General features: G+C 45.8%; 1 protein-coding gene across 3 annotated transcripts in view; it reads right to left on the reverse strand.

Moving 5' to 3' along the window:
* Positions 1 to 9,248: 9,248 nt before the first annotated feature.
* ETS1 (ETS proto-oncogene 1, transcription factor) overlaps positions 9,249 to 18,941 on the reverse strand; it is a 116,395-nt gene continuing 106,702 nt past the window's right edge. For all 3 annotated transcript variants that reach the window (XM_035009280.1, XM_035009281.1, XM_035009282.1), the window contains 2 exons: positions 14,193 to 14,311; positions 9,249 to 13,057 (listed from right to left, as the gene is read on the reverse strand). In XM_035009280.1, coding sequence (XP_034865171.1) covers positions 12,842 to 13,057; positions 14,193 to 14,311 — 335 coding nt within the window. In that variant the 3' untranslated portion in view covers positions 9,249 to 12,841. The remainder of the gene's footprint in view (positions 13,058 to 14,192; positions 14,312 to 18,941) is intronic.

Here is an 18,941-nt window from a genome sequence, read left to right on the forward strand (position 1 = left end):
TAACCAACTGAGCCACCCAGGCGCCCCGTGAGTCTCTTTCAATATCTACAACATACTTTGACTGCTGGGCTTTAAAAAACCTCATTTGCTTTCTATTTATTGGTCATTTTCTTAAAGCTTGTGGTATGGAAACTCTGATTTCTCAAAAAACCCTCCCAGGTCCCATTGTTAGGGGTGTGGGGAGATCTGGGATTGACTTGAACCTAAAGTTCTATTTAGAATGGGGTAGGGGTGGGCTCTGACAGCTATGTGCAAGCTGGTCGATGTTTTCTCAAAGTTAGCATATGACTGTTTAGGGATCATCGAAATCCTAGTCTGAGCATCATTTACGGAGGGGAGTTGTCAGAGAGGAAGAGTATGGCTCTCGCACTCCAATGGCTCCAGCATCCTTCATCTTGTATCCTTGTGTGCAAAATGCAAGCTGGAGAGAGAAACCAGAAGAACTGAGCCTCACTCCCCACGCCACCCCCACACACTGCCTCTTTTATAACAGGGCTGGGCTGGGCCAAATCCTCTGCCAAAGGCCAGGCCCCAGGCTCGGTGGGGGCTTCCCAGTTTCCATGGCTCATTCACTTCTGAGACCTTTGGCTGAGCTGCATCACGGGGGGCTAATTACTGCCAATTGTAGGGCTACCTTCTGACATAAAAAAATGGTCTGCTGGGAACTGGGCTAAAACCAACATACAACCATTTATTGCACACTTGTTAAGAAGCCACCAGGAAGGCCTACCCAGAGTGGTTTTTAAACATACACACGCAAACCTTCTTTCCTCTTAGAGCCAAGAACAGCCAATCAGTGATTGTTTTGAAAAACAGAGGCTTACCTTCTCAACCCCAGGGGAAGGATGCTCTCTGAGGGGCAGTAGTAGGATTTCATGGAGAATGAGCTTCCACTTAAACTCTTGGATCTTCCCTAGTTTCCCAGCAGAAGCAAGATGAGAATGGGAAAGCAAAACATTTCTTTAGTGCTTACTATATGGTAAGTACTATTCTGTGCACTTAATATAAATGAATTGATCGTCGAAATTGACCAGTGAGTTAATTGCCCTCGTTGTCATTTTGTGGAAACTGAGGCTCAGAGAAATTATATGGATTCTCAGAGTCCCATAGCTTATTAAGTGGTGGAGTCAGAAGTTAAGCTCAGATTTTAACTGAATGCAAATGCTGAGCTTCCTCCACCATAAACAGAAATCTTGCAGGCCCACAGCAATTATTGCTTTAGAATAGTCATCTCCAAACTTTTCTGACCCTATATTCCCATCAGTAAATATCTTGAAGGACCACCTCCAATATATGCATATTTCTTTATAAATTAGGCACTAGTTAATATCTATTGGCATTGATTGATAATACAATACCCCAGGGCATTTATTCTCATTATTGACAATAGTTGTAAATCGACATTTGATATAATGTTGATAATTTGGACATTTTTTTGGCCGAATCTAATTAAATTATTGTTGTTTTAACTTCAGTATGTGACTGACAATTTGTTCCAGGAGTAGAAATCATCTGGCTTTTTTTCTTATCTTTGTGTGCCAGAATGGTTCCTTTGTCAACAACCCAGTTTCATTACAGCAAACACTAGAAGGCACTGGTCCATTCTGTGAAGGCTATTTGGTTAAAATTAGATATTCTGGTTTATAAATCTACTCATCGTGTATATGTAAACCATAAAACCATAAGATGCTAAAAATGAAAAAAGAAATAAGCGCACCAGCGTACACACCCCTTTTCCATTGCATAATTCCCATTTCCCCCTAGGGTGCTTGGAATATATGCAAATGACCCAAGGAAGCCTACCCTAGGCACCAGGGTCAACATGTATATTCAATATTAGTAAATAAAAACGTATTTCCTAGTTTTAGACTAACAATAAATATGAGTGGAAGTTTTAAATGGTTTCTTCCACACCCCATGTCTTCCTCAGCAATTCCCGGAGCGTGCACGACCTCCCTGGGAGACCCCTGCCCTAGAGGAAGCTGACGCTATATTCCCACACAGATACAGAAGGCTGAGGGTTTGGAGAGGAAAAGCAGCCAGTCAGGAACTGCAGAGTCAGCGCGTGGGGCTGGGACGAGAAGATGCCCAGGCTGGAGGTCCACAGTACGTGCTTAGAGCACAGGCAAGAGAAAGGCTCCGGGGCCATCCAGCAGACCCCCCCACCCAGGGGATCGGTCAGTCCAACAGCCTGGTTCTCTAGATTTCATCCTTTCTGAATCCAGGTCTTTAAGAGGCCTCCCTCCTAACTGCATGAATACCAGAGTAAATGAAAACACTCTGCAGCACAATGACCCCTTAAGGTTTGTTTTCCAAGATGGAAAATAAAGGCATTTCAGCCCTTCCATGGATAAAAATAACTCGCCGTTGATTTTGAAATCCCTTTCATTTGTCTCCCACAGACCAGCCCCATACAATGGCACTTTGTGTGAGAACTTTCAGCATGGGCCAGCCAGGCCCTGCTTCCTGCTGCCTGCCAACGGGAGGAGACGAGGGGCGGGCTCCGAGCCCGGCGGTGGGAGAGGACTTTGGGCAGGCCCAACGTTGCTGTTGGACGCCATTCAGAAGTCCCCACTCTGTGGGGGGAGTCCAAAGAGGAAAGCAAACAGAGCAAGGAGTAGCGGAAAATGCTGAGTCCTGGAGCTAGCCGGAACAGCGTTTGCCTTTCCATGCTCAGAGCCAGGCGCTCTGCCCACCTGCAGCTGTCAGAGCAAGCAGGCCCACAGCGAGCAGGGAGGCCTGGGCACCCAGCACCCTGACCAAGGGCTGGGAGGGCAGGGGACAGGACTGGGAAGGGAAGGACTCCCATCCCTTCAGACAGGCCCTCCAGAGCCTATGCCCTGAATGCTGAAGTCTTCTCCTTGTCCGGGGACTCTGGGGGCGAGGCTGGGGGGAGAAAAGTTTTCAAAGAAAAGAGAAAAAGACTTTCTTGAGCTGTAGTTTCAGATTTACTCATAGCTCCCACTTACATGACACTGTGTCAAACACCAACATATATTAATTGGCAATCACCATGTCTGTGGGGTTGGTACTATTGTTCCTATTTTATGGATGAAGAAATTGAGGCACAGAGAGGTGAAATAATTTGCCCAAGCCAAACAGCTAAAAAGCAGTGGGGCTAGGATTTATCACTGTGCAGTTTTGCATCAGAACCCGTATTCTTCAATGTTTCCGACCTTCTCTTCAGCTTGTCACATACATTTCCTCTCTAGAAATAGATGATGTGAAGGACGGAGAGAAGGAACTCAGATGAAGAATAAAAAGGAATGGATGAGGAAAGAGAGAGGAGTGGTCACCAAGGACTGGAATAATAGACTTAAAAAAAAAAAAAAAAAGATAGGAGGCTATCAGTCTAGGAGAAGGCGTGTGAGACCAAGGTAGAGAGATGGCAGGAAATGCTGGGTTGGGAGTGGAAGCCATGACCACACGGCCAAACAGACACCTGTTCTTTTGTATGCCTCAAATAGGACTCTGGAAATAATACTCAGAGATCACTCAGCAAATGGGCCTCAGACAGCTCTCAGGGAGGCTGGAGAGCAGGCAGCTGGAGCAGAGAAATGAGCACCTTCTCTCTCTTCCAATTACAACCTGGGGTGGAGGCAGGTGTCCACGGCTCCAGGGAGAGATTAGCCCCCTGATGAGAAGAGACAGCCTGTGTCAGTCACCCAGGGAGGCCTGTCACATCCATTTGTAAGCTGAATAGTTCTTGTCCCCAGAGGAAGGAAGAGTAGGAAAGAAAGAATTGAGGGAAGGAAGAAGGGAGGGAAGGAAGAAAGGACGGAGGGAAGGAAGAGAGGTTATTTGGAGGGACAAGCCCTTGACCCTCATCAGATACATAGGATTGGCCTTGGAGTCAGAATACCTATGACCTAATTTTGGCTCTGTCACCAGTTAGCAAGGTGATCTCAGATTCATCACCTAAACCCTCTTACCTTAAACACTTTAGCTATACAATGAGGGGATTGGACTTTGTCTCTAAGGTTTTTCTAGATCTAAACTCCATAGAATGGTGATCTTGGGACCAAGGACAAGTCATCTTTGCATAGCCCCCAAGTGCTGGTCCTAGCCCAGCAGCCCACCACCCATCCACACCAACCAATCACCAAGTCCTAGCCATTCAATCTCCCGAGTACCTATCTGCTCTGGTCACTGATAATTCTCTTGGAGGCTTCTTTTCTGGACAAATGAAGCCATTTTCCAACCAGTTTCTCCATCCTTGGGCCCTCTGATGCCTTCTCTGCTTTACAAATAGAATGATTTTTCTAAGACCAGATCAGATCATGTGACTTGGCCTGCAGGAAGGTCCTCCGGCCTCTGCCTTACCCTTTGCATGGGACAAGAGGTTCCTCATCATCTCTCCATCTCCTCCTCTTCACCACTCACCATACTCCATTTCACCCTGTTCTCTGGTTCCGCAAAAGGACTTCTAGTTTCTCTAGCAGTCCACCAACTTTCTCACCTCTAGGCCTCAACCTGCTTGGCTGACCACTACTCACCTTTAGGGCATAAATTCTTCCAGGCTGGGTGCTTCTCCTAGATATCAAATCATACTGTTATTGCACTGGACAGTCATTCCCCCTTTACTTGCCTATAGTCTTCATTTACTAAAAGCAGAATCAAGGTAAAAGTTGTGCCTATCTTTTCCTTATGGTTCCCTAATACTCAGTCCAGTGCCAACCACAGAGCAGGTATTCGATGAATGTTTGCTACCTGAATAAATTTGTTCGGTAGTATCATCACATAGGGTACCTTCCAGCTGTGACATCCTATAGTCTCATAGATGGCAGTCTCATACCTCCTGCATGTTCAGTTTCTGAAAACCAGATGTTAAGACCTTCCACCACCCAAGGATCTCCCATTCCCAACTTGAACATGAGCACCTAGCTGATCGTTGGAATCCATCAGAACTAATAGAAAGAATTGTCATGATCAATTCTGAATCAACTAGGATCAACTTTAAACTAAGATGTGTTGCCTGGAAATTGGATGAGATCCAATACAGTAGAGAAAGGAGAGGGCTGGAAGCACACAGGGAGAATCAGACCTACTTTCTAGTAGGAAGTCTATTTCTGTCACTAATCAGGTGATTTTGGGCAAGTCTTTTGGCCTCTCTGGAACTTGAGTTCATGCATGCCTTATTGAAGAGGCTGGACTAGATAATCTTTCAGGTCCCTTTTAACTTGAAAATGTGGAATTTCGAATTCTGGTGTTTGCTCTTTCATTCATCAGCTGCTAGGCCATTCATGAGTTTTATTAGGAAACCATGTAAAGTATAATGGAAGTGGAAGGAATTGCTATGAATAATTATTCCAGGACAATGGGTTTACCCTGGGACTGTCCCAGGTACACAGTCTTTGTGGTCACCCTTGTTTTAATTCAGTCTTTGTTGGCTGGGTTTCAGGTTTGTGGTCATTACTTGTGGTGGCCGAGAAGACAATTTGGAATTTGTGGGATTTCTGCTCTAGGGTTTCAAGCAGGCTGCACACACCAGTGCCCAGAACAGCTTACATGCCCCACCCGGTTCCCCTACCTGCTCCTGAGCAAGAAGCTTAAGCCCAGGTGAGTCCATTCCCTACCCCAGTGGTCTGAAGTCAGTCAGTGAAGAAAATACTTTAAATCCCCTTGGGTTCAAGTACACAGCTCTGTGCTATCATCATGAAAACTTGACCACAGAGAAAACATACCTGAATGAAATGTCTATTTACCCTCCAAACAATGGTCATTGTCTTTACCATCATTCTTACCTTTCCCCTAATATGTATAAACATCTCAGACAAAAGGTGCCTTGGCTGCACTCTGATTGTAAACTTTCTTATTTCCATGGAAACCAGAACAAATGGGACAAAATCGGTCTGTCTGAGAAGTAGATTAGCAGAGAAGATTCCCTAGTTCAACCACCCTCTAGGTTCTGAACTTGCATTCCCCTGAGATCTGTAGGAGAAATGACCCGTTCATATGAACACTACACCATTCTCAAAGCCCTTTCGAATTTCCCAATCTCATCTCTGCTTCTCCCATTTGGAATATTCTTGCCTCAAAAAGCCAGCCCCAGATCAAAGCCCATAGTCGTCATCAAACTTTCCAGCTGTGTGAAGACTGTTGCCACCTCTTCAAGTCACTGTTTCCAGGCACATCTGGGGGTCTGCCCTCAAAAGGGGAGAAGAGGAGACACAGGTGAAATTTCGGGATTTGCCTGTAGAAAGATTGAAATAACCTGCTACTGCCCAGGGTCAGTGTGGAATGGGCAGGGAGAAGAAGGTAGTGGCTCTCTCTTGACCCCCTGTAATTCCCACAAGTGGCTGCTGGAAACTTCCGTGCTCCTCCCCACAGCACCCCATGGAGTAAGCAGAGCTAACCCGACATCAAAGCTCTCTGTGAAAATGCTGTGGCTGAGAGAGCACTGAAGCCAGAGTGGCCGGGCAGAGAGATTAGGGACAGGACTGTGAACTCACAAGGGCTTTGGGGATCACACATGTCATGAGACCTGGTGGTCATTGTTGATTCTCTTGCGTTGCCATGGACAGATGACCGTCACTCTCATTACTTTGGACGTCAGCACACTGAGATAGACCAGGCAATTGAATGAACCTAACTTTCTCAGGATAGAAATATTTTCCAGGAAAATGGAAAAGGGAAAAGGGATCGGAACATCGAGTAAAACAGGAAATGGCAGTGGCCAAGGGGCAGAGGCAGAGGCACCTGACTCCCGATGCGCAGTTTGAAATTCTTATTAAGGGTTTCTTACCTCAATTTCAAGCCTTTTCTAATTTTCACCTATTGATCAACACCTGCTTTTATCAGCATCCCTAAATCTCTGCCTCTTTGCCAGCAGTGCCAGGAAAGTACTTTTCTCTTCCGTCATCTGTTGTTCTTAGGTGAGGATCCTCATAGCATGGAGGGGTCCTCAAGAGCAGTGAACAACCAGCAGCAAGCTGAGTCTGTTTACCCATAAAATGGCAAGGGCCAGCTACCCAGGTCAAGTATCCCTGTATCTGAGCCAGAGAAAGGCCTCTGTACAAACTGAACTTGCATTACATATCACCTTCCCGGAGCCACCACTGGGGAAAGACAGAGGAAGGGTTGTGGAAGTGGAACGCTTCCTTATAGAAAGAAGACTGTCCTTGTCCGGTGTTGGATGTATGAAGTGTACCTCCTAGTAACTGGGGCTGTGGCTCCCGTGGACGGGGGCCATTAGCCAACATCATCAAAGGAGAACTTCTGGAGCTGTTGGGTGGCAACATAGCCTAATGGAAAGAACAAGGGCTCAGAAGCCAGATAGTGCTGATGAACATGATGACCTTTTGTACTCCCTTCCACAGTAGGTTCTAGAATAAAATGAGCTTCCTGCCAAGTAAACATGGAACGTGAAGAGATAGATATTGTCATAAGGGTCACAAGTCAAATTCTACAGGGACCAGGCAGGAGTATAAATGTGTGGGGCTGACCTCCTGGAGACAGGAGACTCATGTTCACTTTGAGGGGCACCTCACGCTCAGTGCCGACCATGGGTGCTTGCTATAAAGGAACACTGGTATTCAAAGACCTCCCATGACCCTACTGCGTACATGAGTCCCAACACTGTGAAGGCCGAACTGAACACCTTTATGGCGCACAATCAGCCCACAGTCTGCCCACATGTAACTTCTCATCTACCTTGCCTGCCTCGTTTTACCCAAAGCACAAATCACAGTCCTCTTCCTTTTTAGGTTAAAACAGTTACACCTCATTATACAGGAAGCTCTGTTGCTGTTGTTTTTTGGTTTATTTATTTGTTTGTGCAGCATGAGTGTTACAGCTTTGCTCCAAAGCCATAGCAGTGGTGAGCCAGGTTACCCTCGGGCAACTACTTTATCCCGTAACTTCCTGAAAGCCTGTCATATCTAGATTTTTGATGACCCACTTCTTCTGAATGAATCCCTTTTCCTTGTGTCTCTTTTTATCCTTACCCTACCCTATACCCCCAAATCCTGCAGTCGTTTTAGAAGATACAGTCTCGGCCCAGTTGCAATATGGTGGCCTCGGCAATATCATTAAGAGAAATCATCAAAGCCCAGTTGCCTGAGACTTCCCCTCTTAACTCTAGCTCCTAGTTGGAGAAACAGAGGTCTAAGCTTATTTCATTCAAGCGTATCTTGTATCTTTTAACCTGGTCAGCATTAAATCAGATATTTTGGGAGAGAACAGTAACTTGGCACCGAAGCTAAGCTCTCTGACCAAATTCTTGACTGAGGCAGAAACCTATTCTCTGTGCACGGTTTATTCAAAGGGAGAGAGCTCAGATGTGGCCTCAGGTTGGCCCAGGAGTTGTGGCTTTGCTTGGGGCTTGCAGCTGAAGACTAAAAAAATATAAGGACTTCAAGCCAACTTCCCGAAGTCTCCCAGTGAGTGGTGGTGGCTTGACTGAGGTGTAGGACCCAAGCCCCCCTCGCGGCCAGTCCAGCTCTATAACCATACAGTCAGTGTTCAACGTGCACTCAGCAAACCTCAAGCTCCGAGCCGGGAGAAACAGATTTTCCAAAAACAGAGCTGTCTTTGTGAACAATTCAGCAAAAATTCTCTTTCCAGCTGTGAGCCGGGGATTCATGTTGCAAATGCTGGTGTTAATTAAAAACATCCACCTTCTACAGTTTCAACAACAAGAGAAAAGTACCATGCAGGATGTGTTCCTAAGCACTCCTCCCCAAAGCACTTATAAATATGATTTTATTTACGACATGGGCTGCTGCGGGTTCAGACAGATATTATCATTCCCCCTTTTCAGCCCCCAGTGAAAGAGCTGGGGCCAAGAAGATGAAGGTGATGGGTCCAAATCTGCACAGAGCAAACTCAGTATCAGAAGAAGAAACCAGAATACTGTTCGTGTTCAAAGCATCAGCTAAGCTGTTCAAATTTCTGTTAGTATCAGGAACTTTACCCAGTTGAAATCAAATGTTTATCTGTTCAGTCATTAAAAACTGATGCTTCACGTGGCTCTTCGTTCCTTCAGACATGAGCAAACCATGGTGTGACGAGGCCAGGAACATTCCACAAAGGATGACACCATTTATTCAATAATCAGGGCATTGCATTATACTTCCCTGTGTTCTCATTACAAGTTTATTAGGAAATCTTTACCTGAGCTGGTCTTGAGATCGTGAGATCAGCAAGACTGAACTGCATTTCTTCCTTAGCTTGTCTCTGGTTGGTGAGTCTGTCCTGCTTTTTCACACATGCACCAGACAGGAAAGAATCAAGCCAAATCCACATTGTTATGAATGAATTTCTTTGTTTTTAATCTCACACAGTTTAAAATACAATATGAAATCAGGCTACAGTATATAAAAAACTCTCCAGCAAAATGATGTGCCAGCATCAGCTACTAAAATAAACAAACAAAAAACTCCCCCATAAGAAATTTTTTTTGCATTTAAAAAAAAAAACACATAGACACTTACATCGCTACATCTCTAAGCTACCTCAGTTCTGATTTTTAAAAAGCACCTGCTTTTCCTTTTTTCATCTTGCTTTTAAATTTTCAGCTTTTAAAAAATATAAATTATATGAAAATACAAGTTGGAAAATAGTCAAACACAATATAACATCTTTTTCACCCCTATACTTCTCAGCTTAAAAAAAAAAAGTATTCTTAAAAAAAGTTCAGTAACTGAGGCAGTATTCCTGATAGAGATAATTTCATTTTAATATATATACTTTATATATGTATATGTATACATATATTTATGGTTCCTTGAAACTTCTTTGGAATGTAGATATGAGTTCAACACATTTATATAGACCCCAACAGAAAGCAGCATGCACAGCATGACTAGAACAGAGAAGGTGTGATTTTCACCATGAAGATTAGGCAGGTTAATGCTCTAAAACCCAGAGTGTTCGTCTCCAAAGTGAGGAAAAGCACATCTGATCTTTGAATGCTACTTCCAATCCCCAAAGCCACAAAATCAGGGCTCTGTGTAGGGAAGTCCCTCCCCTGCTTGGAGAAGGAAACAAAAGTGACCCCGAACCCGACAGCCAAAACCAACATGGGCTAAGGCATCTCCAGGAAAATAAGGGTTTCATCAGCTCAACCAGATTTGCCCACCCTTCCTCTGAAGTTAACATGTGTTTTTAAAAAGCATAAATGCAACAATTCTGCTACATTTCCAGTGTATAAACCACCCACCACTCTTCCTGGGATGGTCTCTGGCCTCTGGACAGAAGGAGAAAAAGCATCTGGCCAGATGGACAAAGCTGTCTTCACCAGCACACTATCTACAAATACTGAAAACGGTGGACCTAGAGAGCAAGGCATCTTAGCAAACAAGCGGGCTGAGGAGTAGGAGGAGGCACTTTCTTATCTCTTATCTGCTACGGAGTTCTTGCAGGACTTAGACACGCTCACACAAGGGGAGTTTCCAGCAGAAATGCAAGAGGAAAGGTGGATGCACTGAGAAAGTCATGTTATGCCTGGTTGCAAATAGCAAGCAATGACCGATGCCCTGCCTTGGTTCTACTCTTGCCCGTTACTGAAATGTGGAAAGACTTAACTGAAAAACCCAGGTATTATTTTAGCGGCAGTTCTGCACGTCTGCGCACACACACACACACGCACGCACACACACACACACGCACACACGCGTGCGTGCACACCCACACATACACTCACCTTTGCCAGTGCCCAACAAAGATCACATAATCTAAGAGAAAACAATGTAATCCAACGGTTCTGCCTAACACTCCCTGAGCAGCTCCTAAAATATTTCGAGAGCTTCGTTAAGGCACCTGCATCCGGAAGAAGATGAGAATACACAGCTGGGCCAACTCTGCCTTTGCTTTCCAAGTGGACACTCCGATTTATCAGAATGAGGAAACTCATGAATCACAGAGCTAAGTTCCTGATAATTCAGGGTCTGCAAGAGGACCTGGGAGTAAACGATCCACTTTCTTGAAGATACGCTAGCAGGTAGATAAGTACTTCCAGTCTCTCAGCCGGAGCCCAAGAAGGGCTCGCCCTGAGAAGCCCACCTTAAATGTCTCTCCGCCTCTCCCACTGAAGTCAGCGAGAGCTGTCCCTCTGTCATCACCATTTTTAATCAGGCATCTATTTGGGGGAGGGGCGGTTCAAGTGTTTTAGGCACTTCTCCTTACTGGTTAGATGTTGCTTCCCACCCTCCCCACCCTGGAAAAAGATCCAAACCTTTGCAGACCACCCTTCAACACTGCCCCAGTCAATTGAGCTTGTCGTTGAACTTTGGAGGAATTAGAAATCTACTCGAATCTCACGGACCACCTCATTTTCTGCACTCAAGCTCCTCTTCTTGTTTCCTTTGCCTTCAAGTCATTCATCTCTTCTGCAATTGAGCTTCACTTACCCTGTGCCAAGATAACAGATCCAAGCACGGGCTGAATAGTGTCTGCACTCTTCACTCTGCATACATGGCCCCACCTGACTCCACTGGCTTAAACCCTTCAAAGGAAAGCCTTGCATTTCTCCTCCCAAAGACAGCCAAGCCACATTTTGCTTCTATCCAACCTTAATTTCCATTGTTCCTAAAACCCAGGACTTCGAAATGGCTTTGTCTGATACTCTTCACCTCATGTCATGACTGCATTTCTCTCTACTGGGTAACAGGGTGGGGGGAAGGAATAAACATGGGATGCCGGAACAATGAGACATAAAGGAGATAAAGAGTAGAGTGTTGGTTTGGAATGACATGCATTCAGGACTTACTTCCTAAGACCTGAGGGGTAATGCCCATGCACACAGCTTTTATTCCAAGTCATATATGTTACAGGAATAGAACCAATAAAGAACCAAGTCAGTCTTCCTCCTTTGATCTCCTTTCTATGACTTCAACAGTGCTCCTACATTGACTGTGGTCCAAAACCAGGGCTGCAAAATACATTCAGTTCAAAGACTTAATGCTTCTTAGTTCAACGTTAAGTCCAAACCCCGAGAATCCACTAACGACAAGTAAGCAGAGGGGCGTGATCATTTTTTAAAACACAGATGAAATTCACATGCACAGGTCCCGTGTACCCAAATCAGCATGATTTTCTTTTCCTTCATATAGAAGTCCCATGAATTTGGGATCCCCGATCTCAGTGACAGCACTTTGCATTTCCAGTGGGGTCTATATAAACAGTTTCCTTGCACTGTGACAGAATCCTCAGCCGGCAAATAAAAACAAACTTGCATGATACCGCAATACTGAGACCACCTTAGAGCTTAAGACGATTTTTAAGAAAAAAAAAAAAATACTGGCACAAAATTTAATAAAATAAATTTTAACACAAAAACAGTTTGGGCCCCTCCCCACTGAAGTCCATCTTTGTTTCAAAAGTTGAGTAAAAAGTAAATAGTCCTTGGTTTTTAGTGCATCCCCCAAACAAATGTTTTATCCCACCTCCCTCTTTTTTGCCCTCCCAGACCTAAAAACAAAAGCAAATTAATTGCCTTTTCATGGGTCTCATGACTCCTGATGTGTCCACTTCTTTTGCTAATAGGTCCACAACTCAAGACACATTTTTTTCCATGGACGATTTAAAAAAAATAATGGGACATGTTAGTCTCCTCCTCCCTTAAGCCAGATTCTTCAAACTTCTAAGAAGACCCTTCTCTCTCTCTCCTGAAAATTTGCTCAAGAATTTCTCGCCCCACCCACCCCACAAGTCCTGGCTCTCTTTTTCCAACTGCACACAACTGACTATAGCTGCAGCTCACTTAGCTCCCACCCCTGAATGTAAAAAATGAGTTCTGAAAAATTAAAAATAGAATAACGATTAAAAATTAAGAGTCCGACTGATGTGGTTGTTCTTCGAAATGTCTCAGCAGAGTTTTCCCCGACGCTTTTGGTGTCCATCACTCATCAGCATCGGGTTTGACGTCCAGCATGGCATGGAGTTCCTCGGGCGTGTAGCCCAGGAGACTCTGCAGGTCGCACACAAAGCGGTACACGTAGCGTTTACCGGCTGTCTTGTGGATGATGTTTTTGTCATAATAGTAGCGTAGGCCACGGCTCAGTTTCTCATAATTCATCTTAGGCTTGTTTTTCCTTTTTCCCCATCTCCTGGCCACCTGAAATTAAAAGAATAAAAAGTGAAAAAGAGATGGGGTAAACACGTAGAAGAAAACCCAAGTAGACACACTGATATGCCCCGATATCCATTCATGGTGACCCATGATATCCAAGGAAGATGGCTAAAGAGTCACGTACATGGAAGATCTTTTTCTCACCCACCTGTTCTGAATTCCCATTTTCAAGAGATGGGCAAGATTCTTTAAATTAACGAAAATACATTGACCCTGGGCGCCTGGGTGGCTCAGTTGGTTGAGTGACTGCCTTCGGCTCAGGTCGTGATCCCGGAGTTCCGGGATCAAGTCCCACATCGGGCTCCCCGCTCGGCGGGGAGTCTGCTTCTCCCTCTAACCCTACCTCCTCTTGCACTCTCTCTCTCACTGTCTCTCTCTCGCAAATAAATAAATAAAATCTTAAAAAAAAAAAAGAAATAAAAAAGAAAATACATTGACCCTGTGTCTCTGTGTAATAGAGTTAAAGTACTGGAAAGTATTAAAGTATAAAAAAAAAAAGACATGCAACAGAATAGACTCTCCTCTTTCCTGATGTTGTTGGTAGCCTATCCTCACTTTGCAAGCATGAAATTTAGTGTGAGGGAGTGGGGCCAATCATGCCTGCATTTCATCAAAGGGAAGCATTTTTTTCTGTACTGGGGTGCGCTATCTTGTCGCGTCTGCCAGACCAGAGATGTTGTCTCTCTTGTTCCATGTTTTCAATTCTGTCATGCTCAGAGTTGGGCATGGCACAGAGCAACCGCTCAACATGCATTCGTTGAATAAAACAAGACGTTAGTGAACAGATTGTACTGATCTTCCAAGACCTCTTGAATTGTCCAACCCCTTCCAGAAAAGGCAACCCATATTTACGAAGGGCCCACTATGTGCCAGGCATTTCTTGTGTATCGTATCCACGAATCTTGGAAAACAAATGGGCAGTGTAGATATTTCCTCTATTGTCCAAAGGATGCAACTCAGCCTCAGACAGGCTACATAACTGGCTCAAGATCATACAAGTACCAAGGGGCAGAGGTGGGGCTGGAATCCTAGGAAATGTCATCCCAGCCCACATAACCACTTTCCAGAGTTCACTCTCATCCCCCTTCCACACAACGCTCGCAAGTCACTCCCTTCTTACCTCATCTGGGTCAGAAAGCTTGAACTCCCAGCCATCTCCTGTCCAGCTGATAAAAGACTGACAGGACTTATCAGTGAGTAATTCCAGAAGAAACTGCCACAGCTGGATTGGTCCACTGCCTGGAAACACAAGCCATTGTGAATCATTACACCAGCTGCTCAGCACCGCCAGCAATGAATCCCATTACACACAGCCCTCCTCCTGCCTGCTCTCCAGTCCATCCAGCCCTGGGAGGATGAAGGCGGCACATAGCACAAATGTTGGAGGAGGTGCTATGAGTTCAAAAGGACTGAAAGGTGAACAACTTCCTACCCCCCCCTCGAAAAAGCACTTACAATATACCATTATCTTATCAATATTATTTTGATTGACTTGAAGGTCAGTCCATTTTCACTGCAATGAAAACTCTAGAAAGAAAATTACTGGATCTATTCTCTGAGACATTCTAAGGCAGTAAAATCTTTTGTGCCTTCAAGAACTAAGTCATTATTTTTGCCTTTATTAGCAAGAAAGATTAACTAAGGAATATCTTTGCCACTTCCTATCTGAAGTCAAAGCTCATAAGCGTTTCTCGATATCAGAGAGCCTTTGGTGCCTGATTTGTAAGTGACAAGGATTGCTATCCTGGGGTCATCTAACAAGGACACAGAAGTGAGACATTCTTTCGGTCATAAGGTCATAATACTCTCCACCACCATCCCGTCCCCCCAGGCCGCTTACCACAGGCACCCAAACTAAGAAAGGAGAACATCATCACTCTATAAGGGATTAACCTGCCACCCACGAAATCCTCAGAGGTCAGGTGAGGACTGTCTCAGAAATTCTTCATGGGTCCGTATATTCTAACTTACACACCACACACACTTTTCTTGTCTTAGCCATCAACACTGCCAAAGATCTTAGTTCTGGAAAGCCAGACATACTCTGATAGTCCATTTATCTTATGCTAAAGGATTTATGCTAATAGATTTCCTCTTTTTTTTTAAGATTTTATTTATTTATTTGACAGAAAGAGACACAGCGAGAGCAGGAACACAAGCAGGGGGAGTGGGAGAGGGAGAAGCAGGCTTCCCGCTGAGCAGGGAGCCCGATGCGGGGCTCGATCCCACGACGCTGGGATCATGACCTGAGCCGAAGGCAGACGCTTAACGGCTGAGCCACCCAGGTGCCCTAATAGATTTCCTTTTAACGTAACTTTCTACTCAGTTATGACAATGTTGCCAGTGATTGCTATCTCATTCACGGGTGTAGCCAGAGAAACAAATACGGGTTCAACAGTCGGTGGTGCATGCTATTGGTCCACACTGACAGCATCATCTTAGAAGCCATCTGGACAGAGGAGGGAAGACAAAGGAAGCCAGGAACACTCTAACTCATCCAGGAAAACTTGACTTTCTAAGGCTCTAACCCTTAACCTGAGCTTCAGATCTGTCTGATCCAAAGTAAAGTGAGATTAAATAGGAAACAAGCTTTTTTAATCTAAAAAAAGAAACGTTCCTTATGATCTAGTGGGGTCATCTCTTGTTATACCTTATACGTCTACAAGGTATGTTCGCATGCATCATTTTGCTTACTCCTAAAATCCACTCCTCGGCCCTCTCTATAGGCAAGGCACAACTGGTCTTACTGTTTCCATCCTATTAAGAAAGAAAGAGAAAAATGCTCAGAAAAGCGATGTGACTTCACTCCAGGGGGTGGTGAGAACGTGATGGTGCTGGGTCTACCTCACAGGCCTTCAGACTCCAGGCACCAGGACAACAGCGTGGATGTGGGTATTCACTGGGCAGCCAAAGGAAGCATCCCCCAGCAAATCCCAGCGTCCTTTCCAGCATAAGCCAAGCTCAATGTGGAAGATGAAATAGCTCTACCTCGTCCTTCTAGGAATGCACCTTGAGCTCTCTAAAACCAACTTGTAAGAAACGCCTTACACGTATACTAGAATAAGATGATTCAGTAGACTCTACAAAATAACTGAGCATTCAAAGAAACAGCCCAGAATGCTACCCCAGGAAAGCCTTACCCTCCTCTGTCGCCCCTGCCGCCCCCTTGAAATCACCACTTCACATACCACTCCGACACATCTGCAGGTTTCCTGGGAGTTGAGTTAAAGTTACCAGTAGCTACTGCCTGCCTGGGTTCACGGGACGAATCATGACATTATGGGAGGAATCTGTGGAGAAGCCATTCTGGATGGGCAGGCGTCAGTCCACGTGTCTCTATTAAGAAAGGCTATGGAATTTCTGGTAGCCAAGAAATTCAGAAACAGCAGCTGAAAACACCTTGCAAAGAGGAAGCCTTCTGGAAGCGGCACAAAGTGACTATACACCCAATAGGACATCGTTGTGTTCATACTCTTCGGAAGAGACGTAACAAGGAAAGGTCAACTACTTGGAAACTACGTGAATGAGCCCTGGAGTCTGCAGTCGTCTCCCGGGCCAAGCCCACAGATGGAAGATGTAACACAGAGAGAGGAGTCGCTGTAAGACCCCGGATGAAGAAAAATGGGAACAAGAGCGAGGACTTGTGGTGTACTCACTATGCGCTGGACGCTGTGCATGATGTGATGCTTTACGTTCATCCCATTTATTCCGTACATTTAGTCCTACTCCAGGGAGTAGATACGAGGATTATCATATTTGCTTTTACCACTTTTACAACAGAGAACACCGCGATCCTGTGTCGCTTGTCCACTGGCCTCGTCGAAGGCCATTCAGAAGTAAAATGGCCGTGAATGGAACCCAGGCAATCTCACCCCCAAATCCTTCATCTTGGCACCATTTTGTCCTTAGACAGGACCAACCCAGAGGCGGGCATCTGAGCAGCCTGCCTGGTTGAGGTGAGCCATGGGATAAAAGGATGAAGCTTTAAAAAAAAAAAAAACAACCACCCTTCTCTCCCTTACCTCTCACAGCAGACACAGGACACTGGGCTGGGCTGGCCAGTGGTTCTCCTGACCATCCGGCCACTGGGGACCTTGGTGTTCACCTCCACAGGTGACACGTCCAGCCCCATGAGTCAGTCCCCACCAGGTAGCTGTTAGGCTAATGTTACTTCACTGTTTCTCCCTCCCACTATTTACCTGCAAACCTCATTCCCACTATTCATCTTCACATCCCTTTGGGAACTGGAGGGCTAGTCCCACCAAACTGAAGGAAGGGGAAGGAAGGACATATGGGGATCCTTCTACCCAGGCAAGTCCTAGTCACTGGCAGGGAGCAGCAAGCACGTTCCAAGTCCCAAAGAGAGAGTCCCAGGAACACATCCCAGTCCCTTGCCCTTGGGATGGGGCAGCCAGAACGTGCAAAAGGGGAGTTTAAGTCCTGTCGCTGGAACCAGCTCAAAGAGGCAGCGATGTCAGACAGAATTATTCCTGCTGTCTCTCCCGCCCAGTGCCATTTCCCAAACTGGAATGTCAGAGGTGCAAGCTCCATCTGCCTGCTCCAGCCCCAGCTCTGCGTGCATGTGATTCCCAGCAGCCTCTACGGCAGGGCTGCGGTGGGTGGGTCAGGTGGCGGTGAGCATGGTAAAGCCTTGTCTGGGGGTTTGGTTTTTTTGTCTCATTGTGAATTTTCCTCTGTTCATAAGGAACATAACACTGTGAAATTTGGGAACTAGGAGCCCAGGTCGTGGGTGAGGTCCTCTCAAAGTTCTTTTTACTATTTACTATTTACACCAAAGGCAAGAGGGAGGATAAATAGGAAACTCAGATGCCTAACAAAAGCATAGGAACTTGAATGGGGAGAAAGGTCTCTGGTAAGCTTTACAACAAGAAAGTCAAAATAGGGTGATGTCAGCTCAAGTCTCCTTTCCCCCCCATTCTGGAAGAAAGATCCTGTAACCCCACCCAGTGCTGAAAGGCACACACAGCGCTCCTACCATGAGATTCCTCAAGTTGCTGTTCACCCTTCAGAAAGCACGTATGTGGTACCAAATGAAAGGAATCCATGGGATCCCCCCGCCCAAAGATTCCTCCTTTTGGCTGACTCCCAAACCGCCCTTTTGGTGGTAGGGAGCCGTAAATAGGAAGGACATGAATTATTCTCCCAGCTGGAAACGCCTGGTCTGGGTAAGCGTTCTGGGTCCAGGGTAGGTCCATTCCCTGCCTGGACTCGTGGACAGTCCTACACAGGAGCTTGCTTCCACAACCGGGGTCAGGCTCACTGCAGGTCTGGGAAGGGATATCAGGGCCCCCTGATGGAAGCACCCAGCTGGGAGGTAGCTCAGGATTGTAATGCACACTGGTGACCCCACCAGTCACATCCACATCTAGGCCCATGGGAACTTCTTACATCCCAGACTTGTTGAAACCCGGAAATGTGGTTAGCACTCCTGGTTACAGACTCTCCCAGAGGACATTCTGGATTGCTTAGTGTAGCTCTGCCCAAATCCCCAGGGCCGCAGGACTCCTCCATCCCTCACCCTCACTCCAACATATCCTCAAATTGTAAAGCCTCTTCCTCATTCTCCCTGTACCTCCTCTCACCCTGGGCCCAGCCCCATCCACCCACCCAACTGGACGGTGCTCCCAGGGACCTTTGTCCCAGGGAGCAGAGAATGGTACTAAGAATAGTGCCAGTCATGGGAAGGGGGAGTTCACACACTCGATGTGACTCACAATGGTGTCCCTGTCTGGGGGCCCCAAGGCAGTCAACGGCGTCCTTCACCATGTTGCCCCAGGGTGTCACACATCAGGAATCCGGTGGCATCACTGGGAAACTATGCTTCTCAAGTAGAAACTCTCAGCCACAA

This window comes from Mirounga leonina, unplaced genomic scaffold, assembly GCF_011800145.1.
Source record: "Mirounga leonina isolate KUSES-001 unplaced genomic scaffold, KU_Mleo_1.0 Mir_153, whole genome shotgun sequence".
Lineage (NCBI taxonomy): Eukaryota > Metazoa > Chordata > Mammalia > Carnivora > Phocidae > Mirounga > Mirounga leonina.